This window comes from Squalius cephalus (assembly GCF_949319135.1).
Source record: "Squalius cephalus genome assembly, chromosome: 13".
Classification (NCBI taxonomy): domain Eukaryota; kingdom Metazoa; phylum Chordata; class Actinopteri; order Cypriniformes; family Leuciscidae; genus Squalius; species Squalius cephalus.
In genome coordinates this window covers 30,034,169-30,058,781 of record NC_137134.1, presented here as the reverse complement: position 1 = coordinate 30,058,781, position 24,613 = coordinate 30,034,169, and the positions used below count along the sequence as shown (strand labels likewise).

General features: G+C 37.7%; 1 protein-coding gene across 1 annotated transcript; it reads right to left on the bottom strand.

The window, feature by feature from the left end:
* Window positions 1–15,793: 15,793 nt before the first annotated feature.
* On the bottom strand, window positions 15,794–19,850 carry LOC307169857 (CD48 antigen-like). The gene is made up of 6 exons (XM_079890701.1): window positions 19,781–19,850; window positions 18,644–18,958; window positions 18,150–18,434; window positions 17,934–18,071; window positions 17,626–17,705; window positions 15,794–16,963 (listed from the first exon to the last, which is right to left on the bottom strand). The coding sequence occupies exons 1-6, from the start codon at window positions 19,827–19,829 to the stop codon at window positions 16,910–16,912; spliced, it is 921 nt and encodes a 306-aa protein (XP_079746827.1). The 5' UTR covers window positions 19,830–19,850; the 3' UTR covers window positions 15,794–16,909.
* Between the last annotated feature and the right edge of the window lie 4,763 nt (window positions 19,851–24,613).

Sequence of the window (24,613 nt, the reverse complement as noted above, 5' to 3'; positions counted from 1 at the left end):
TTTCAATTTTGTTTGCTTCATTTGTGTATTGCTTTTTTTCTTCTTCACCTGTTCTGCCTTCCTGAGGACTATAGGAATAAGCAATGGAAAACACCAATGCGATGAAAATAAATGTATACGATAATTTTTTTTCACAAGGAACACAGCGGAAAGCCCTTTGCATAAGGACAGGAGTGTTGAATCAATGAAAGAACTGCGTCTCCAGTGAAGAACTGAACAACAGAACGCTTTTATGAACAAGAATCTGCTTTCATTTTCCTAGGGTAAAGTTACGGAAATGAAGTTTCACTTTATTTTGCTCGCAGTCTTGTTTTTACTCTACAATGGTAAGACATTTACTTGTTACAATCTTTCTTCCAGTGTTTTTGTGAATGTACTGAGTGACGGAAGTATTCAGGTTATTGTTGAACAATTGTTGTTACCTGTTAACTGATCGCTCTCCTGTTTTGCGTAGACAGAAAAATATCAATAATTTAAAAAATGAATAAATGAGAGATCGTTTTTTTATAGATAACGTTTTTTTTATTTACCACTGCAACAAATGTTTTCCAGCATCTAATGCATAATTTAACCCTTTCCAGCAGTGACTGAATGACTTTTGAAATCCATATTTTCACACGAATTACATCTGAGCGACTCATGACTATTACAAATGGTGAAGACATACAGTACACTGATTCTCCAGAAGGAAACACAATTCATTAAAACTCAGGGGGTGTAAACTTTTGCACAGGATGATTGGGGTCAAATTGTTCTTATTTTGTCTTCTGGAAAATATGTAATTATTTTATTTTAATTTCCAATCCTCCTGGTCAATGGTTTACACCCACTGGCTCTTAATGTGTAATTTTTTGCCTTGAGCATCTGTGACTGTTTGCAGCTTTATATCACCCAGGCAGCAACACACACTATTAAGAATTAGGAATGTGATTTGTGGCCACATCCATAGCCATGCAGGCTCCTGAATGGAGGGGGAGTTCGGGGACAGGCCTTCAGGAAAGCCATCAGATTAGGGTGACCACCCGTCCCGCGTAGCGCGTGCGCGCACAGCGTTTGAAGCCCAATTCACGCGTCACGCAAATTGAGACCGTGTCACGCATAATCTATGCTTGCTCAAAAAAAAGTTGGTCGCTCTATATACTCGAGCCCCAAGCAGACAAACGAACATTACTTGACATTTCAGCACGCTATTGTTGCCACACAAACCCCTCAGTTGAACTGCTGACTAGGTTGTTGTCAACTTTTTCATTGTTGTCATGACAGCGCACGCACGCGCATACCAGACACACTTGGAAGGAAGGAACTTTTAGATGCGCGCTTTCCAATTCGAAAAATTCGAGAAAGAGACTGTCTGAGAGGCAACGCCATCATCAATTAAAAAGAGAAGGTGTGAGTACAAGAAACAAGAATGGGGAAATGAATATTTGTGGCTGAAAGGTGTTGAGGGGGATACCGAGAGGGCTTTTTGTGACCTTTGCAAAACGTCCTTCTCAATCGGACATGGAGGGAGGGGAATACGAGGTCAATCGTATTTTTTTTAAATACTTTTTTTTTAACTGTTCCTGTGGTGTTGAGCAACTACAATTCCTGTTAATCCTATAAATTTATATTATAATTTATTAATTTATTTAAAGTAAATAAATTGTAATGAAAAATAAATAAAATTAAATAGTAAATCTTAAGTGGAAGTACATCTGTCAATTCATTGAATGTTCAAAATATTATGAGTCTTTATTTAGAAAAAAAATACACATTGGTTGGCCTATTCATGAGCATACATCAAAAATTACACGTTTAGGAGAATAGGGCATTATTAATACTATGCAAGGTGGTATGTGCTAGAAATGGGTAAACCACTATCAGTGAGTCTGCCAGTGGGGCACCGCCGCGCCAGACAGTGTCCCCACATTGTCCCTCAGAAACATACCCCTTGTCCCCCCTTGGGCTTATTAGCAGGTGGTCACCCTACATCAGATCAATGTCAGAGGTAGCACAGCGAAGCAGCAGGTGGATCTGGATAAAGAGGAAGGATCCTAACTGGGCTGCAAAGAACAATAAGGAGGGGTAAAAGCAGAAGGGGGCTCACCTGGGACGCCAGGTGTTGCCGTTGAGCCCTCTGGAGGTGTCGTGGGCCTATCAACGAAACACCGGTGAAGGAGGGTGCCCACCTGAAGACCCTGATGATGTTTTTACCCCTCTCCCCACTTAAAATTAGGAAGTGCTGATTACAAGGGATATTAACATCAAGTCCTAACAGCTGAACTGATAGAAATATTTTATGTAATGGGTATTTTCAATATTAAATGTACAGAGAAATGCAGATTAAGGATGCTCAGGTCAAAGACCATACACACTTACCCAAAATGTGGTTGACACAGTAGAACTAACTAAATCATATGATTAGCAGATCATTTTTAAACTAATCATCAGAACTAATCACAGCAGGCCCGGGGTGGGTAATCGGGAGAATCGGGAGAATTCCCGGTGGGCCGCTTCACTTTTGGGCCGGTCGAGGATTTTTTTTTCACATTTGTCACGTTAGTTACATTAGGCTACACACGTTCCGCATTCTGACACCGCAGCGCGCAGCCTCTGTATGGGTTGTACCATGTGAGGGAGTTCTCCCCTCCCCTCCTATAGAGTTGGTTGGGTCCATAGCCCGTCTTTTCCAAAACGTTTTCTCAGGTAGGCTACCGCGGCACCGCCGGCGCCTACCGATAGCTGGGCCGGCCCTACCGTAACGCGTCAGGGAGGATGGATGGGAGGAAGAGGCCAGGAGGTATGGAAGCTTGTTTCCGCCACAGAATAAAACATTTTAAAAGATAATTGCGACTTTTTATCTCGCAATTCTGACTTTATTTCTCAGAATTGCGAGATATAAAGTCAGAATTGCGTGAAATAAAGTCGCAATTGCGTATTATAAAGTCAGAATTGCGTGAAATAAAGTCGCAATTGCGTGTTATAAAGTCAGAATTGCAAGATATAAAGTCAGAATTGTGTGAAATAAAGTTGCAATTGCTTCTTATAAAGTCTAAGTGAATTAGTATTTAACCTTTACATTATTTGTTGAACCATGGTATTAATACAAACTACACAATAGTAAGAGCTGACCTGTTGCTTCATTTATCCAATTTGGAAAAAGTGCTAATTTGGAATTCCACCATGGAAAAAGTGGGCCGGTCTTGGGCCTGAAACTCCCGGGCTGAAAAGTGGCCCCACTCCGGCCCTGAATCACAGTGAAGAAGACTTGAGTGATATTGATTTTTACTCAATTGTAGGATTTAAATGTACATGTATCTTTTGTACTGGGAGACTCACTTGGTTGTTGTGGCCAGTGATCTCCCGGTCGTGAATAAAACTTCATTTCTACAAAGAGCAACTTAGGAGTCGTGTCAGGTATATGCTGCGCAGCTGAGAAATAGATTCTACACTCAAAAGACAACAACAGAACATCTATGTGTGATTGAGGTAATAAAAGTACTAATGATTCTATGCTCAAAAGACAACAAAAGAACAGCTCAAGTGTGATTGAGGTAGTGATAGCAACTTCTTGACGGGACGCCGTCACCATACTTCAGGGAAGTATTGTATTAAGAAGTCAGATTTAGTTGGTTATATTTGTATTAAATATTTCCACGACAGGAATCAAGCATATGTCAAGTCAAGTCAAGTTTATTTATATAGCGCTTTTCACAACATAGGTTGTATCAAAGCAGCTTCACAGTAATAAAACAATACATCAATGTTTGTTTCTAATGGAACGTCCATGTTTGGTAATGCTGATCAATAGTATCGTTGATTGATTAGTTGAGCAACTGAGCAAGCCAAACTGAGCAAGCCAAAGGCAACAGTGGCAAGGAACCGAAAAACTCCATCAGGTGACCTAATGGAGAAAAAAAAACCTTGGGAGAACCCGGGCTCAGTCGGGGGCCAGTTCTCCTCTGGCGTTTATGAACTAGAGACCGGATTTAACTGTAAGATTAAAAGTATTATATGAATGCCTGGCTGAAGAGATGCGTCTTTAATCTAGTTTTAAACTGGGAGAGCGAGTCTGAGCAACGAACAGTATCCGGAAGACTATTCCAGAGTTTTGGAGCTAAATGTGAAAATGCTCTCCCTCCTTTGGTGGATCTGGATATCCTAGGTATGACCAAAAGCCTCGAATTTAGTGACCTTAAAGAGCGCGATGGATTATAGGGCGATAGAAGATCCGTTAAATAAACTGGAGCTAAGCCGTTTAGGGCTTTATAAGTCAGTAGCAATACCTTGTAATTAATACGGGACTTTATAGGTAACCAATGTAGGGATGATAAAATCGGTGTTATATGATCATATTTTCTTGATCTAGTAAGAACTCTAGCGGCAGCATTTTGGACTAACTGTAGCTTGTTTATTGAGGACGCAGGACAACCAGCTAATAAAGCATTACAGTAATCTAGTCTCGAGGTCATGAATGCATGAACTAACTTTTCTGCGTCAGAAACTGATAGCATATTACGTAGCTTAGCAATGTTTGGTAAGGTGGAAAAAGGCTGTTTTTGTAACATATGAAATATGATTTTCAAAAGACAGGTTGCAGTCAAGTATAACACCCAGGTCTTTTACTGTAGAGGAAAAAGTAACAGGACATCCTACTATGTTAAAGTTGTATTGTGAGAGGTTTTGTGGGTGGTTTTTTGAACCGATAAGTATTACCTCTGTCTTATCTGGATTTAATAAGAGAAAATTGCGCGTCATCCAATCTTTTATATCTTTAACACACTCTGTCAATTTGGATAATTTAGCGTTTTCATATGTAAACTTTTGAACTGGATCTTTTGTGTAAATTCAGTTATTATTTTGTCTTGTGATCTACATGTAAACAAACATCATATGACTTGAACTCTAGTTACTCTCAAATTACTTTTGGTGCAAAAAAAAAAAAAAAAAAAAAAAATTTTTCATGCAAGACAATTTTTTGTTTTGTTTTTGTATTTAATACAATTTCATTAGAAATATACGTGAATCATTCTTAAAAAAAAAAAAAAAAAAAAAAAAAAGTATATTGTTTGGCCCAAAACATATAAATCATACATTTAATCAAATGTCACCCAACACAAAATAATGCTGCCCCAGCAAGTTTTCAAACCCCTAGGGTTTCCAAACACACCAGAACAAGCTCAAGGTCTTAAGGGTCAGATTTATCAGGGTTGGAGTGAAACTCTGCAAGACTGTGGCTCTCCAGGACTGAATTTATCCATATATATTTATTTAATCAAAATCTTCATATGTAGAATATTCACAGCACTATTGTAAATTTTTGTATGTCTTGTGTTTGTTCTTCAGGTGTGTCTGGTGTTGGTTCAGATGTAGTGCCTGTGTCAGTGATCAAGGGAGGTTCAGTCATTTTAAACACTGGTGTTCAAACAAACCAACAAGAAGTTATTAAATGGTATTTTAATGACACTCGTATAGCTCAAATCAGTGGAGATCTCATTGATAACTGTACAGATGTTCAGTGTGAAGATGGAGATGAGAGATTCAGAGACAGACTAATGCTGGATCGTCAGACTGGATCTCTGAACATCATGAACATCACATACTCTGGACTTTATGAACTGAAGATCATCAGCAGCAAAAGCAGCAGTGACAAGATCTTCAGAATTGCTGTCACTGGTGAGTCATTTAATGAATGTTTAAATGCAGTTTATTTATGTTTAAAACACATTGTCAATGTGTTTATTGATTTTTTTTTACAGTGATATTCTGAGTTATTTTCTTTACCTGTATATTAATTCACACACAGTAGACAGATAATCTTTACAAACTTGCAGCACAAGTGCAGTTTATAAAACTCACTTTACATAAATAGCTTAGTTAGATATAAAACTAAAGGCCCATTCTCACAAGAACAAGAACTATAAACACCTATGATGATAAATACGGTATATTAGCGTTCACAGGAAGCTTTCAAAGAGTTCAAATGGAGATGTCAGTTATAATCATGCCATTTCTGACCAACTTCTATTATCTGTTTAAATGAGGATTTTATATCAAATAAGGATGTAAAATGAGTTTTAAAAGCACAAACTTTCTATTTCAGAATGAAAGATTGTGCTGAATCTATTTCAATCGCATTCATGATCACAGTTATTTCATCTTGTAGAGGGTTTGTTGTTGTTGTTTCCATCAGCAAAAGATCCTCCAGCATCTGTTGGTTTGTGTTTCAGGTGTTTCTGCTGCTGAAGAAGATGAAGTGAAGAGAGAGTCAGTGAAAGAGGGAGAATCTGTCACTTTCGATCCCGGTGTACCGGTAATAAAAAACCCAAATGATGTGACGAAGTGGTATTATAAAGACATTCTCATCGCTGAAATCACTGGAGATCAGAGTAAGATCTGTACAGATGTTCAGTGTAAAGAGAGATTCAGAGACAGACTGAAGCTGGATCATCAGACTGGATCTCTGACCATCACAAACACCAGAAACACAGACTCTGGAGAATATAAACTACTGATCATCAGCATCAACAGCAGCTTCAGCATCACTAGAGTGAAGAGATTCAATCTTACTGTCATTGGTGAGTGTATAATTCAGTCATTAAATCCATTTTTCTTTGAGAAATTAAAATAACAGTTCAATATTTTAAATAAACGTATTAACTGTTGGGTAGTGACCTGATTAAAAAAGGGAGCTTTGACTCAATAACACTTTGACTAACATTGCAATTATTCAATAGCACTTTTTTATTAACATGAAAAATGCATAATATCAAAATATTTACTCCTGTGAATGGTGTTTCCTGTTGATCTCAGTGCTTTCAAGCTGTTTTAACTGCTGTTGCTGAACAGATGGTGCCGTTTATCAGTTCATATGAAAAAAATGATTCATTGACTCAATGAAAAAAAATTGTGAATTGGTTCCACATAATTGATTTTAACTACATTTAAACAAATGCATTAAGTTGAACTTAGTTGAACAAGTCAATGAATCATACAGTATTGTTAAATACTTGATGTATTATCATTCACTCTCCAGTAATAATGTCTGTTTCTCTGTAGATGTTCCAGGTTCAGGTCTGTCTTCAGGAGCTGTGGCAGGAATAGTTGTTGCTGTTCTGCTGGTTTCTGTAACTGTTGCTGTGGTTTACTACCGTAGCCACAGGACCCATGCAGCAGTACCACAGAGTGCAAGTATTACATCTGCATTAACAAGATATTAGAGATTAACTTTGCAAAAATGCCTTTAAAAGTGGTATGAATATGTTTTATATTATTATAATTCTCTGTGCAGCATAAATGTACATTACAGAAGCAAATATTCACCAGTGAAACAACAAAACAATCAAACACAGCAATAACTCCCAAATAAACAAAGTGCACTTTTTCAGAGTGTCTTATTATAAAACAGTAATACAACAGTTTATATTATACAATAAAGGTTTATATTACTGAAGTACAAAAGATGTGATGTGTGTTTTGACACAATATTTAGGAAATTTAAACCTCTGTACAAACAACAAGAAAAGTATTTGTATGTTTGTTGTGTATCTGAAACATCAATCCTCCTCATCACTTTAACCTTCTGTGAATCTGTGTTTTCTTACAGGAGGATGGCATGTGATAACCCACCATGTGATCCTTTGAGGAGGATGAGCCATACTTCAGATTCAGGCTGAGGCTGTCAATCAAACAGTGCAACATCATTTATCCTTTTAATACTTTCATTGAAAGGGACACTGAAGAGAATTAGGAAAGAGTAAAGTTCCTAATGTATACCTCTTGGCCCCTATGCAATTTATACGCGGAAATTAGTTTCTACGTGTATATAATACGCAGTTTTTGCGTGCATATGATAAACACTTTATTGCGTGTAATACACACGCACCACACACCACTAATCCTACCCAAACGTAGAATAGATACGTACCCCACACCACCACTAAACCTAAACACGAGAAACACAATGTGTGCTATAGACAGATGGAGTATTTTAAGAATCCATTTTTCCGTTAACCACAGCCAGACCCTCTGTCTTCTCTGGAAGGCCGATGATCCTCAAATTACGACGTCGCCCTCTGTTTCCTGATCATCTATTCGCTTGGTTTGGGAAGCGATCGTCTTTTCAATCTGTATAGCTCGACTCTCAGTCCCAGTAGCCGCATTTTCAAGAAGTAGGATTCTTTGCTCCGCTTCTTTCACTCGGTTATTAGCACACTACACTTCTTTTGAAACATCCAGAATTTTCTCCAAAATCAGTTTTCGTTTAGCATCAATCATCCTTGCAATGTTAACCGTCAAAGATACCACAACTTCACTGGTAAACAGTTCCTAAACTTCCTACTAGTAAAGTAAAGAGGATCAGTAATTGTGTCACGGTTCCAGCAGTCGGTACCAATACCAGTCAAAATCACCTATTACATATCAATTTAAATATGACATCCAAAACTGATTTGTTAGATTTTTTTTTTTTTTTTTTATGATTTAAAGTCCCCTTGTGTTGAAAATCCAGCTTTTAATGTTGTTTATATGCCTATGTGGTGTTTGTAATATGCTTTAAAGGGATAGTTCACTTTGAAATAAAATTTTGGTATGTTTTAGCTTACCTCAAGGGCATCCAAGATGTAGGTGTCTTTTTTTCCGCAGTAGTTTCAATTTTGATATTTTTAGGCCAAACCGTTATTGTCTGTCAGTCATATAATGCAGGTATACGGTCACTGGCTCAAAACACAAGCACAGAGTCCAAATTAAAACAATTCCACATCGTCCAAATTAAACAATTGCCCATCGTAAGTACACATTGATGATCTGAGGGCGCGGGCGGGTATAGATATATACACTAGATGTCGCCTTGGCTACTGCAGTTCATTGGAACGAAACCGTAGCCAAGCGACATCTAGTGTATATATCTATACCCGCCCGCGCCCTCAGATCATTTGGACGCGGCTGTGTTCAAGAGGTAACAACAATATAAATACTGTTCGTTTTCTCACACAAACCGCTTGTTTCGTGTCTTAGGCCATCAATGTGTACTTACGATGGGGAATTGTTTTAATTTGGACTCTGTGCATGCTCTTTGAGACAGTGACCGTATACCTGCATTATATGACTGACAGACAAGAACGGTTTGACCTAAAAATATCAAAATTGAAACTACTGCGGAAAAAAAGACACCTACATCTTGGATGCCCTTGAGGTAAGCTAAAACATACCAAAATTTTATTTCAAAGTGAACTATCCCTTTAAGAAAATTCATAAGTCAACAGCATTGCTGAGTATTTTCTCCTTAAATCTACAGTGAACCAAAAACAGTCTGAAAAACACGGTTTGAAATCTCTGGTGTTTCTGACGTCATGAACTACCTTGTAACCAATCAGATTCTCGAGAGATGCCAGGTTATAATATATTTTTCTGTTGATAGGAAAAATCGGATAGATTTAGCAATATAGCGGGTGTATGATGTATATTATGCTGCCTTTCTTCACTGATGTTCTGAGTTGTTCAAAGCTTTTCTAAGGATACTGAGGCAGCGGCCTGACTCTGAGATGGCGAACGGGAACATGGTTTGTGTAACATAAGCAACACATTATAAGCTGTTTGATAACATAGTCAAGCAAAAGACTAATCATATTAATTACTGTTATGTGTCCGACGTTGTAGAGAGTGATATCATTGTGCAGCGTTTACCTCAGTAATTTGCACCTCATTATCATGGGTGGAGGCGGGGCTATTTGCATATGTTTTTTTTTTTTGCATTTACCTCAAAGCTGGCATTATGACCAATATATTCCATTCATTCCTAAGGGACAATATTTTCCTCCTCAACACGAGGACAGTATGCATTACTGATACAGGTGGTTTTACTGGTATTGTTGCTGTTCCTGGAAAATACTGGTGCTAATATTTATGGTTTAAACATTAACCCTTACTTCATCAGAAAACACTCTCCAGCAGCTACACTGACACCACAACCAGCCTTAATAAGCTTTGAAATTTAAAAGTTGTGTAAATGTATTTATTCTGATAAATGCCTATTTTAACGCATATGATACAGACTGTTAAAAGTTGTTACTCTGGCATTAAACCTGAAACATATGCCTACCTAATGTGACGTTTGTCAGGAGTGTTACAGCAATAGTAACACACAAATGTGTCTATACTTGATAAAAGAATGTAATTAAATTATAGTAGGTCTTCATTTGGTAGAAATATAGACTTGTTCGTTGAAATGTGCAACGTTCAATTTTCCTATACCTGAAGTTGTGAAAAAAACGTGCATTTTATGAGGTGCTGATTAGTTTGTCTTTTTCAATTAGTCTTTTTTCCATTTCTTGTCTCTTTCAGTTCTATTGTGTTAAGATTGACTAGTGTGATTGTCTTGTAGAAAAGTATCACTGTTTTGAGACGATTGCCTTCACTTAAATACTCTATTCAGTCTAGACGTTGGCTTTAGACTTACAGTTTTTCTTGCTTCTTTCCTTTGGCAGCATTCTTGTCCTCTTGTTCCTAATTTTGGATTTGTCTTTTTGTCTGGTGCTCACTGTAAATGTAAATAGCCACAATAGAGGATGCTTTTCTTTTCTGAAACAACAATCTTTGTATGTGTTATTATATTTCATTCATAATGGCTGGAATCTGTATCTCTAAAATATTGTTATTTATAATATAATATAATTTTGAATCATTGCGTTATAAATTATTTAAACATGCTACTTTCACTAGCAACTTTATAATGGTTGTTGTTACGTCTAGTAATGTCATGATGGATGGACAGCTGAGTTTGTTTTGCTGTCTGTTTCTCTCCCTCTCTATTGTATTTTCCTCTGTGCTGCTGCTCTGCAGACTTTCTAGTTATCAACTACTCCATCCATTGGCTCCAGCAGGAAGAAGCCCAGCAATAAAAGCAGACATAGAATCACAGCAAGCAGAGACTTGGAGGTTTCTCATTATGTCCTGTCACAGACAGTTTGCCATCTGTTGCTGTGATGGGAGAAACGAAGCTTTTCACACTGTTTTGAATCGCCGCACGCTGGTGACCCCTGCTGGTCAGAACAGTGTTAGTGCAGGGAAACTCAGTCCAAACATGCATAAAAATACACTTTTTACAAAACAATTTCAAATGTTTTATTGAAGGTGTAATCTGTTAAATGCAATTATCATCTAATACGGTTAAATATGAAGTGTCTTTATAATATTTTATTCAATTTTAGGGCTGTTTTAGTCGTTTAATGGAGAGCTTGGTTAATCAACAGTCAACATTTGTTTTATGTAGTTAACTCATAGCTGTCAACAATGAACATTGAAAATAAGGGATATTTCCCGGAACCTATCCCCAAAATAAGGGATTTTTTTTTACACGATTCTTACCCACAAACTTAAAAACAAAAACAAAAAAAAAACACTAGTTCCGGTTTGGCGGAATAAGTCCTGCTTTTAAGTAAGAGAACAGGCTTGTTTGAGATGAGCAAAATCTGCGCAGAATCGATCACCGGTGATCAGCGCGAGATGCATGCCGGTTAGAAATGTGTCCGAGTGCGGTCCGCCTTGCTCATGCTGACGTATGTCAAAAATCTCTCGCGAGCGCAAGGCGCACCTGTCGGATTCTGCAGTCGCGCGCAGTTGCTCTCCACCGACTGCGCTGATCAAAAGCACGATGGGAAACGACTTGCTGACGACACAGCTTAATGCTCATTGGTTTAAACAACTGTGATGTATTGTTCTCTTTTAAAATGTTTGATTTTAAAGCTCTAATATCATGTTCTATGTGTATATGTTATGTGTGAATATTCCCAAACTATCTGACAGTGCGATCTCTTTGGGTTATGCAATTTAATTTTTATTAAAAAAAATAAAAACACATAGCCTATGTCTGTATTTAAGATAAAAAATTATTGATAAACATGTATTTGGAATGGAATTAAATAACAAGTACTTTGGGTGTCTTGTTCATTTTATTTATTTTCATATAAAAGTATCAGAACTTGAATTACATCCAGTTTATTAGCAACACTGCACGAGCGTGAATCCCGCGATATCCATCTTTGATTTCACAGGTGTCAGATCCACTACGAGAAGAGATCTGTCCGGCTTGCTTGCGCTTTTTTCACTCCTCCTCTCACTGCAGCCGCCTACTCACGCATACATTTCAGGCGAGGCAAGGCGCATCTCAAACAAGCCTGCTGTTTACATTGGATGCGGCGTCGCGCACGCTAAACAACAAATTATCGCGCGCTCTGTTTCTGACGCACTTCAAGCACTCGCTGGGCGGGGGAAGATTGATGTGCCCTAGCATTTGCCTATTCCGCCTATGCCGCGGGCCGGCCCTGCATCTGTAACGGAGGCCAGCTAGTAGTTGCTGTGCGAGTAAACCTCACTCCTCTGATCTCAATAGGCGCTCTAGCGACAGATGCTAGAAGCTGCAGTCTTTAGCCTCCTTGTTAGAGTGCCTAACTCTCATGCCGGAGACCCGGGTTCGAGACCCGCACGGAGCGGGGTGTGAAGGACCCGGGTGAGCCTGGAGCAACCTGAAATGTGCACTAATCATTAACTGTCTAAAGAGTTTATAACTACACATATATTTTTTTGGCAAATAGCCTCCAGCTAACGTATTTGTGCAGTCTCAAGCGCGTCATGTTTCTATGGCAACCAGAGTTTCTGCAGTCACAGTGACACAATGACTTTACCATGTCTCTTTTACTTAAAGAGATGTGCGATGTGTTCTCCGAGTCCGATCGATCAATGCACATCACACTCATCTACTCTACTCTACTCTCCTTTAAGTTCACTTCCCGCTACTTTTCCCCTCTTCCTCCGGCGATATTTTTTTTCCCAGGATGGTAGGGGAAGGTACCGCCTTTTTCGCCTCTGATTGGCTAGAAGGGCTCTCCTCCGATTGGCTACACTAACGCGACCCCTAAACATACCCAATCGGAGAACCCTTCTAAAAAAAAGAAGAAAAGAAAGTGAAACGATTTTAGTTTTGCACCTTGATAGGCTACTTCTTCCCTGCTATAGCCTACCTCAGAGTCTATTATGGTCTTAGACCTTGCAATTAGCATTAATTAGTATGCTTTTTCCACCACTGAGATAATGTTATTTACCTTGCACTCATCCAGGAACGCATCAACCAGGAATATGGCATCTGGTGATTCATTTGTTCAGCTTGGTTGGTCAAGTTATTTTTCCACGCTTCCTTTTCCTCCTTGTTTACCTTTTCCTGCTTCTTTCCCCTCGTTTTTCTTTCTTTCCCCTCGTTTTTCCCCTCATTTTTCTTTCTTTCTTTCTTTCTTTCTTTCTTTCTTTCTTTCTTTCTTTCTTTCTTCTTCTTCTTCTTCGCGATTCGCATCGATTTCGCGCATTACCGCCACCTACTGTGAACTTGATCCAGATACTCTAACAACTACCCACTCCCAAGGGTGCAGGGATTTGTATTATTTTGAAGTACCCCCGGACGCCGCCATTGGCTAACGGAACCCCACCTGCAGTTAGCATCCCATTGACTCCCATTCATTTTGGCGTCACTTTGACAGCGAATAACTTCACATCTGAGGCGTTTAAAGACTCCATTTGTCCATTATTTATTTCTAAAGAAACACGACAATGTATAAAAGGCTCCATTACCTTGTATATTACGTTATGGCCCTGTAGAAGCAGTTTTTGTAAAAGTAGGCTAACGATTGCGTCACAGCCACGCGACTCTCTGTCGCACAGTAGAGAATTACCGTATATACAGGAGGAGAAGCTCGTGGGCAATCGGGAGGACGTCGAGGCAAAATGACAAAGTAATTAATCAGAACACCTACAAAAAGTTTCTCCTGCTCCAAGATCATGGACAGCTCCTACTCACGCTCTCCGTCTCTGCGAGTTTCGGAAGGTAATGATTCAGATTGATCTTGGCACAGCTACTAGAAGACAGACGGTTTGCTCACGTCACATCTACGTCGTCGAGCTCAGTTTGAGTCTGCGCAGTACGCTGGACCCCCAGGAAGTAAAAGTTTCTAATGGGCTTCACTTTGTCTCCGTTGAATCCAATGGGGTCGCTGTGTCCATTTCTTTTACTGTCTATGCCCACTCCCCATCCTTCTTGAAGTCACGTGACTCAACCAAAATGTTTCAGTTTCACATTATTCTGGCGAGATCTGAAAAATATTCGCAACAACCAGCAAGCGAGTGATTATGTACATTCACTGAGTGAATATTGTGAAAATAAAATATATATTTCTCACTAGAAATGTAATCAAAACTTATTTTTATGCAGAAACTAACTCAAAATATGGCGATAGCATGTCCATAGCAACCAAAACGTTTCAGTTTCACACACTGAAAAAAGGTTTTCAAGCAGTACCTCATTCAATTAATAATTTTTCTTTCAATTCAGTTTACTATTATTTGTTTTATTTTTCAAGTTATATTTTTTTCGTTCAAAACATTGTTAAATATAAATATTTTCCATTAAGATCTTAAATAAGAAAAATTAGTTTCGACGAATGTACAATTTCAAGGTTACACACAGGCCAGCGCATGGGCATTAAACACAAATCTCGACCAGTGACGCAGTCACCAGATCGCTCTCGCTCCGTGGTGGATCAGATCACTTTACTTTCCTGCACCAGACCAGAGAGAGAATCAAGATACATCGGAGAAAAACTCTGGTAAGTGAAACAAACAACCATTTAAATGTGCTGCTGTATTTAGTAGGTTGAGCATGTTGAGAAACTGAGGGAGAAAAGCAATAAATACACAATGATCATATAACACTGCTATTCAATAGTTTAGCTTATTAAAGTTATTTTTTGTTTTAGTTTTAGAAATTGATACTTTTATATTACAAGTAGAAATACACACATTTGTACATTCTTGTACTCACTTTCCACTGAGGTGTTTTATTACAGGTGAGAATATGTCAACAGCTCCCCTTATATGCAAACAGTTATTTTACACATATAGTATTTATTTAAAAAATTTTTTTTGCTGTTGTTTATGATCTAACTAAAGACATTTTCTAGAAGTTTATTTAGTAGAATCTCACGTTGGTGAATGACTTACCACATGTTTGATTTATCCAGCATGCAAAACCAAAGACGTTGATATTATTATAATAATCCCAGGATAGTCAAACTTTAAATATTGTGTGTAAATAAATGCAAAGTTTTTAATTAAAGTAATTGAATTAATTTCGCGGTGGTGATCTTCATCAGGGGTTTAAGGTTAAGGTTTAGTGAAAATGTGCAATGGTCTCTTGGTTGTATGAATGCAGTGTATAAATCAGGATGTGGTTTAAAGTTTTTGAAGATCGTCCATGAGACTCGTGTATGTTTTGTCTGAGAGTAGAAGTGTGAATAAATTATGTTCTTCTGCTGTTTGTTTGTGTGTTACATTTACCCAACAATACAAACCCAGTAATCAACTGTAATTTTAAAAGCATTTATTTAATAGGCATATAGTATACTACTTACATGATACTAGATGATGCTCTAGTACAGCTAGTATATGCTAACTATATTATCATCCATTGTGTATATCTCACCATTTTCACTTGCTGGACGATAAACAGGTGAAAAAGATCCACAGACTTGCAATAAAGGAGGGACCTGAGCTATATAGAGACAGAAGATCACAGAGACTCGAGGTCGGCCCGTTTGACCGATAAACAAACACAGAAAGAACCCTAGTATTATTGTTCCAGATGTGAAGTCTTATTTTGAACACTAGATGGCGCTCTGTACAGGACGAAGCACACAACCCCTACACCATTATGTGGAGAAAATGCCTACTTAAATTCATTACTATATATTTATAATATCATTTTTTTTTTTTTGCTGCTGGCTGGAAGGTTTGAAATATCGTGATCAGTCACGTGACATTTGCATGATACCATTACAACAGTGAATCGTACATTAAATTTGTTTCCTAAAATGACTGAATTTATTCATTGGTTCCATTCTAGAATTGACAAAAACAATGCCGTTTTGGCACTTGTAAATGTGACGTGAGTCGCGTGACAGATCCCTAGCGGCACGTGAACCGATCATCTCTAGCTAATAGTAAATAAACACGAACACTGTTGAAAGATACAGTACAACTTGAACAAAATGTATATTCCTCATAGATGATATCGACCAATCAGCTGTTTTTCATCCGCGGAAAGGGGTCAATAAAACAGCGGGAGAACAATTATGTCACATAACATTTACCTCAGGAAAGTCATTTAATGACCATAATATGGGCTAGCAGTTGGCTAGAAAAATACAGCTATAGAGAGTATTTTGCTAAATATGTGCAGTGTGCACTATGTTACATATTTATTATATTTTTACTTGACATGTTTTATTTTACTTTTACTAAAGTTGTTATTATAACAAAAAACAAAACAAACAAAAAAAAAAACATTATATTTCATTTGAGTTAGTCTATTTTTAACCTTAAATAATACTACCAGCTGACAGGGCTCTATATGTTTACAGCATTAGGTGAGGGTTTTTTTTTCTTGAGAAAAATTAATGCCTATCTTGTGTACCTAATATTTATCCAAATGAGTCAATATTAAATCAAATAACAAGAATTTAATTTAATTGAAATCATGAAATTTGTGTCAAGCAATAATAAAAAAACGTAGCTTACCAGAAATTGTACCATGTAAACATTGTCACTAAACCTAATAAAATTCAGTTTAGTTTCTAAAATGTTTTGACAATCACAATGCACTTATGACAATAACCCCCCACCATAAATCTGCTAAACCAAGCTAAACTCAAAAGTTGGCAGCTATGATAACTACTGAAAGTAATGCATATCAAAGTACGAGTCGCTATATATGAGATCATGAATATATATGCTTATTCCCTTGAATATCAATCTTAATATTAATACCATAGACTCGTTTAATGAGTTTCCCATAGTGAAATGATCCTGGATCTGGTAATGAAATATTAAATCATCTTCTCACGCTGACAGACACATACTCCACGTGACTCTCCTCTTCAGCGTTCTGTAAAAAACACATCACACCAAATATAATAAAATATTTTAATAAAAACACAAAACAAATATTAGCATGAACTGCAGAGGCCTAACTGTGTTAAATCATAACAACACAAGCTGAATGGGAAAACTGACAATTTTGTACTAATAATAGATTAATATTGTGTTAATATTAGCCTGAACTGAAGAGTTTCATGCATGAATTTGTGTCTGAATAAAGTTTGAGTTTCTTCCTCCCTTTAAAAGTTATTTTATGTATTTTTTTTCCTGCTGTCTGTCACACTTATATAACATTTTATTTATTTATTATATTAAAATATCTTGCAATTATTTTGTGTTAATTAATTGCTTTAAAATGTATTACTTGCTAAGTAATATGTAATGTGATCAATCATAATATGAAAGTATCATAATCTGTTGAAACAGGAGCTACAATAAACTCCTTTAATTTAACTCTGTGTTTCATCAAAGCCACAAGACAATAAATCAACTATAGATGACTTTTACTCAAATGTTTTATATAATAGTGTTAACAGTAAAATATCTTCTTTTGAAAATATCTGATGCGTGATGATGATTATAGAAACACAATCACACACTGATCTCCATCTGACACACTGCTGAATGATACAAACACACACAACAGAAACTAATGATAAATGATCTTACCGATGTGTGTGTGTTTCTTTCATAGAACGATGGATGAAGAAACATAACAACTGAAGTTTTCTCATCTTCACAAATCTGAACTGTTTGAACAACAGGAAGAGATAAAAAATATAAATCAACAACAATCAACAATCAAAATGCAACAACCAATAACCAACATTATTTAAGAATTAAATTACATTACCTACATAAATACATATTGAAATATTAAACTATAAAATGGGCTATCACTTGAAAAAAATGCATTTGGAGTAGATTTTATTATGTATTATTATTTGTTAACACTGGTTAAAAGCAGTTATTCTTGCCTTCTCGATCAGTTTTTCTGTGTTTCCAGCAGATCCAGAAGATCCAAAATCCTGCAACAATCATCAGAGATCCAGCAGAGATCAACACTATCAGAGACACTGAGACTGGAGGAACTGAAGGAGAGAATGTGTCCGGTGCTGTAATGATAAAGAAAGAATGAATGCACCAGAGATCAGGTCAGTAAATACACACATTTATCATCAGTGCTGTGGTACCTGCACATGTGTGACAGAGTGTGTTGATGTCCAGATGTGTGGTCTGGTTGCTGATGGGATTGTTCAGCACACAGCTGTAGGTGTTTTTATCCTGATATTCCACCTCCAGAGGTAGAGAGAGACTGATGCTGAGATCACACACACTGATGCTGGACAATACACTGATTCCTGCGTACCAGGAGAGAGTCGCATCACTCACATTCAACACTGATGAACACACCAATGAACAATTTGATGATGATGATGAAGAACAGTTTCTGGTGATGACAGGAACAGGCAGACGAGCTGAGAAAGATGAGATAAAAAGAAATATGAATGAACTTGAAAAAATAAAACTTGATTGAATGTGCTGAGTGAATGTTTAATATTATTAACACTTAGTGAGTGTGTTTGTCATCTCACACACTGAAAATTTATGTAATTTAAAAATTTAAATAGATCCAGTAAATTAAAACAAGAATATGTGGACGTTTGGACAAATGATCTCTACTCACTATAGACAGAAACACTGAATGTTTTTGATGATTTTTTCGCTCCAATTATCTCTAGTTGATAAACTCCAGTATGTTCAGTTGTGGTGTTTGTGATGGTCAGAGATCCAGTTTGATCGTCCAGCTTCAGTCTGTCTCTGAATCTCTCATTACGACCATCGTCATATGTGGAGAAGATTTGCTTCTTTTTATTCATTATTAGAGATTTTTCAGCTCCAAATCTCCACAGTATATCTTCGTCTCTATGTATTTTAGTAAGATCAGTGTTTAGAGTAACAGAATCTCCCTCCATCACTGACACTGAATCACCAAACACACCTGGAGAACAAACAGATTTACACAGATTAATACTTCTGATGGTTTACAAAGCCTGAAATCAGTTTTTCTTGTTTAGATGTGAAGTCGAGAACATCCGGAAAAACAGTAGAAACATGAAACTAAATTAAAGGTGAGATTTATGAACAGACACTTATCGTTTGCTGCATCACTTAATGTTAAACACATATTAACAAATCAGGGATTATTATTATAAACTGTGATTAAAACATTCATCTACAGTTAATTTTGTCCACCATGATGGATTCACCATTATCAACATATCAATAATATTGTATTTCCTTTTTACCAGAAACTTTCTCTCTGACATCAGTAGCTCTTGATAAAGGAAATAAATGTGTAAAATATCTTTATAAACTGCTAAAGTTACTGAGAGACTGTCAGAAAACATTGCAGAAGCGCTTATTAATTGCTTGGAAATATATTTACAGTATGTATTAATGGACTGATATGGCATCATTTATGAAAAAAGGAAAGATAACCACATTTAACAAACTATAAGAACCGACGGCCCCATCAAGTTTAATGCCACAGTGTCTTCAACCACAATTATTATTATTATTATTATACTTTTTTACAAATGCCCGTTTTAAACAAGCAAATACAATGCATTACATTTCACACTAAATATTCCAGGATATTTAATGCTGTAGATTAAAAACAATTGCATTTACTGATATGAAAAACAGCAACAAAGTTTGAGTCATGTGACTTCATTAAGGATTTAACATTAAAGTAATGTTTTTGGTAAAGTAAAGCTTTAATGCTCCGAAATAGGAAAAAAAAAAGTTTTTTATAACTTACCGATCAGACTCCAGCAGCACAAACAGAACAAAACACACGTGTGAAACATTTTCTTCAGTAGTTCAGTGTGTGAAGAAACTATCCACTGAAAAACACTCAGTCTATATGTGAACCCTCCCACGACACAGTTTGACCCTCCTAGTTTCACTCGCTGCATTTGCACATGATATAATGTTATAGTTCATCTGGCCTTTATTAAGACTTTAACTGTTCTTAATGGGTGAGATATTATTTTTTATAATTTAACATACTTCTGAAAGAAACAGTTAAAATCATGTATGATCTCACATTACCATTTTTTAAAGCTCTGGCTCTTAGTCAAACTGAGATCTGCTGTGGTTTTCTTCAGAAATGTGGTTTGATTTGGACAAACATCTTGTGTGTGAGAACGGGTATTTAGAGCAGGTGTGTGTAGCTGAAGGGCCTCTTCAAAGGGTTAGAATGATTTCTTTTTTATTATTTCCTGTCTGTCAGGGGTTGGTTGGAAGGAGACAGTTGAAGGACTTATTTGCAAAGCGGTATTTATTAAATACAGTTTAAGGAAAACCACTGGAGGACAGAAAACCAAACCATACATTTATTAAAAAGCAAAACACACCTGATGCACATTTTTTGTTCTTCATTTTCCAGAAGTAGTTTAAAATCTTGCTGTATTTTCCTGTATATGAATCATGATGTGGGTTGTATGATGTTCATTAAGATTCAGATCATCCACGAGACTTGTGCATGTTTGTCTGATGAATGAAAGTGTGAATCAATGATGTTCTTCTGCTGTTTGTTTGCATTATGAGTCCAGACATATTTCTCTACTGACAATCTTTATGATCTGTACAAAACATTTACACAGTAGGCCTACTGTCCTGTTCTGTATATATTTGTTCACTAAAAAAAGGGTTATACACATTCTGTGCCACTGTTAGTGCTGTAATGCTGTTTAGCTGCTGTTATTCAAAACCACCAGATGGCGCCACTCAATATCGAGAATAAAAGTGATGACAGTAGAAAGGTGTAAATATGAGTCGAAGATATTGCTAAAATCGATTATCAGTCAATCTATAATAATAATTATATCTATTTATCATTACAGCTTCAGGTCTGTCTTCAGGATGTGTTGTTGTTCTGCTGGTGTGATTTACTATCACTGCACTCTCTGTGGAAATATGTAACAGTTTTATAGAGATTGTTACTACAGTACAACTGTGGTAATGTGATATCAGACACCAGTGTCTTTTTAAAAAAATAAAAAATAAAATAAACGTTCTCCCTCAGATCGGGCATGCTTTCCCAGTGTTATCCAATAATCTCACTGTATGGGTTAACACAGAACAACAGTGACAGATACACTCGGTGTAAGCCCTCTCCTATCATCCTTCCAGGCAAGAAGGTGTGGAGGCTTACTCAGGCGCTGGATGGGGTGCAGCAGCTGTGGCCCTTTAGTAGAGATTCCTATTCGTCGCTCTCGATGTGGCGTCGACTGACCGACCGACCGAAAGGGAACGTCTCAGCACTGGCGCCCCCCAGGGGTACGTTCTCTCCCCACTGCTGTTCTCCCTGTGCACAAACGACTGCACTGCCAAAGACCCCTCTGTCAAGCTCCTGAAGTTTGCAGACGACACCACTTATCGGCCTCATTGTTCTGCTTACAGACTGGAGGTTAAAGAGCTGGCTGTCTGGTGCAGTCACAACAACCTGGAGCTGAACACACTCAAAACAGTGGAGATGATTGTGGACTTCAGGAGAAACATCCCAGCACTCTCCCACTCACCATTATGAACAGCTCAGTGGCAGCAGTGGAGACATTCAGGTTCCTGGGCCTGAATTGGGACAGTCACATTGACTCCATTGTGAAAAAGGCCCAGCAGAGGTTGCCCTGCCTTCTCCAGCTGAGGAAGTTCAACTCTCACAGGATCTGCTGATAAAGTTCTCTAACGCCATTGAGTCTGTCCTCTGCACTTCTGTCACTGTCTGGTTCTGCTCAGCTACCAGTCAGACCTCTGAAGACTACAGCGGATAGTCCGGACTGCTGAGAGAATCACTGGTACACCTCTCCACACTCTCCAAGAACTGAACTCATCCAGAGTGAGTAAAAGGGCTGGCAAAATCACTCTGGACCGCTCATTTAGAAGTGTATCGCGATGCCTGTTTCTGCCATGTAAATGTTTTGTCATGTCAGAGCCAAAATACTGTCATTTGTCAAACCCGTGTGTGTGTGTGTGTGTGTGTGTGTGTGTGTGTGTGTGTGTGTGTGTGTGTGTGTGTGAGATAAATGACTTTAAAAACATCAAATGAACATTCTCTGAATGGTGAATTCCTAGTTTTGACACTAGATGGTGGTCTAACACAGTCTCCATACTGCTTGTAGTGCACACTTTATGTATTAATGAAATATCATGTAATTTATCCTCCTGATGTTTCAACGCAGAAGTAAGCTGAACGCAGAATGTGTGAGACTTCCTATTTATTATCAGCTATAGAGAAATAACGAGAAGAATATATCAAAGTTCAGTGAACTTTAAACTGTTTTCTACAAACCAGCATGTTTAAAATTACTAAGACAAACCATTAAAATAATATGGTAGGATATGTAATATGGTAATATGGTAAGGAGGCATATGACACTGGAAGCCAGACACATTAAAAGTACAAATGGCCGTGTCTGCTCTTATCTGAAATATAAGGTGATAATAAGGGCACATTGTGTGGGATGTTGTTCTTACAAATAATAATAATAATAATAAAGATCATGGGAAACAGCAACAGTTATTATAGTGAAATTTAATGAGTGACTTTAAAAAACATAAATTATTTTTTTTTTATAATTTCTTTTACAGTCTTTGAAGATCGATTATTATTGTAAATAGGAACAATAACTGTAGGCTACTATTTTGTGGAGAAATATAATTACCATGTTCAATCTCTCCATGGCAATGAACATTATTAATATCCTTATTAAAAACAGTATAGGCTTTGACGCTTGAGAAAGCAAATATATCAACCACATTTATTCTGGGTGGGAATGTGATTAATCCCTCTAGTGGTCAAGTGTTGTTATAGTTATTTGTTTGAGTGTTTAATTATCCGCTTTCTTTGAGTATTAGCACATGTTGAAGTAAAAAGAAACGGAAACTATCTCAGCGTTAAACTGGCAGGATTGTAGAAATGCAGTTAAGGAGGTTGTTTACAATACAGAAGCATTAGATGGGAATATAGGTTTGAAGAAGGATATTATTTACGATTAGGAACATGGCAGCTATGAAATTATTCATTGTCAACACAAAGAACTTAGAATATTTTTTTTTTATTTGATTAAAATGAATGTCCTTGTGTACATCTCCCTGGATGAAGCCGTGTTCACGTGACGTCATGGCGACATCAAAGTTAATATTGTCTTCCGCATGAGCTGTAAATCTGACGTCATGTCACTTTTCTTAGAAGTTGAAAAAAAAAACGTCAGAAAATCTGCGAGTAAACAGTTTCAGTCCTGTGCTCCGTTCAAGAATGATTCCTAAAATAATGTGTGTTGTTGAGGAGACGTGCTGTAATTGAGCAGATTTTCACCTGAATGAAGATGATGATGAATCAGGTGAAGAGTCCCTCAGACACACATTGAAGGAGGAAACCGAGACATCAAAAGATCACAGAGACTGAGAAAAGCACAGAGAAGTGGGCACTTTGACTAGTAAACAACCCTAGGTAGCCTACTTGAATCCTCCAGGACACTGCACTAACTACATATTTGCTAATTAGGGATATTAATTCATCTAAAATAAAAAAAAAAGGATTTGTATTATTTGTAGGATCAACACTTCTTCACCCACACCTGTGTTTTGTTCCCTGACTCGTCATCATACAGAACTGGAGCAGGAGTGGATATCTTGAGCTGTCCTCATCACTGCATCTGGACTTTACCACTATCAAGGAAACTTAAGGTGAAATTTTCTATCTGATTATGATCTTGATCTCTTTCTATGAATTTCTACCTTTATGTTTTATGGACAGGATCACTGTTATGCCACTGAAAAAAAAAAATCAAGATTGTTTGCAGCGTTTAGTTAGTTTCTCGTCCATACTGATGAAAACAAAATAAATGAACAACCATCAAACATAAATCATAAATTGTAACCCAGATAGCAAAATTGGTGTGGCCCAGATCCGGCCCACACTTGACACTTTCATCTGGCCCACATACCGCGTGGAATGATGGCACTTGGGCGGTCCGCTCCTGTTTGCCAAATTTGGGCCACAATTAAGCCATAACAATGCCGCATGTCAGCCATAAACAAAACAAATGAAGCAGAACTGGCCCATATCTGGCCCAGACACTACAGTTGCTGTGGCCCAGATCCGGCCCACACTTGACACTTTCATCTGGCCCACATACCGCGTGGAATGATGGCACTTGGGCGGTCCGCTCCTGTTTGCCAGATGTGGGCCACAATTAAGCCATAGCAATGCCGCATGTCAGCCATAAACAAAATAAATGAAGCCAAATTGGCCCACATCTGGCCCAGACACCAAAGTTGCTGTGGCCCAGATCCGGCAAACAGGAGCGGACCGCCCAAGTGCCATCATTCCACGCGGTATGTGGGCCAGATGAAAGTGTCAAGTGTGGGCCAGATCTGGGCCACAGCAACTTTGGTGTCTGGGCCAGATATGGGCCAGTTCTGCTTCATATGTTTTGTTTACGGCTGACATGCGGCATTGCTATGGCTTAATTGTGGCCCACATCTGGCAAACAGGAGCGGACCGCCCAAGTGCCATCATTCCATGCGGTATGTGGGCCAGATGAAAGTGTCAAGTGTGGGCCGGATCTGGGCCACAGCAACTTTGGTG

Excerpts from the sequence above, each read along its gene's own strand:
- LOC307169857 (XM_079890701.1), bottom strand. The coding sequence starts at position 19,829 with ATGTTTCACACGTGTGTTTTGTTCTGTTTGTGCTGCTGGAGTCTGATC. Across the intron at positions 18,435-18,643 it reads ATTCAGTGTTTCTGTCTATA|CTCGTCTGCCTGTTCCTGTC; the intron begins GTGAGTAGAGAT and ends CATCTTTCTCAG. Across the intron at positions 18,072-18,149 it reads ACTCTGTCACACATGTGCAG|CACCGGACACATTCTCTCCT; the intron begins GTACCACAGCAC and ends TTATCATTACAG.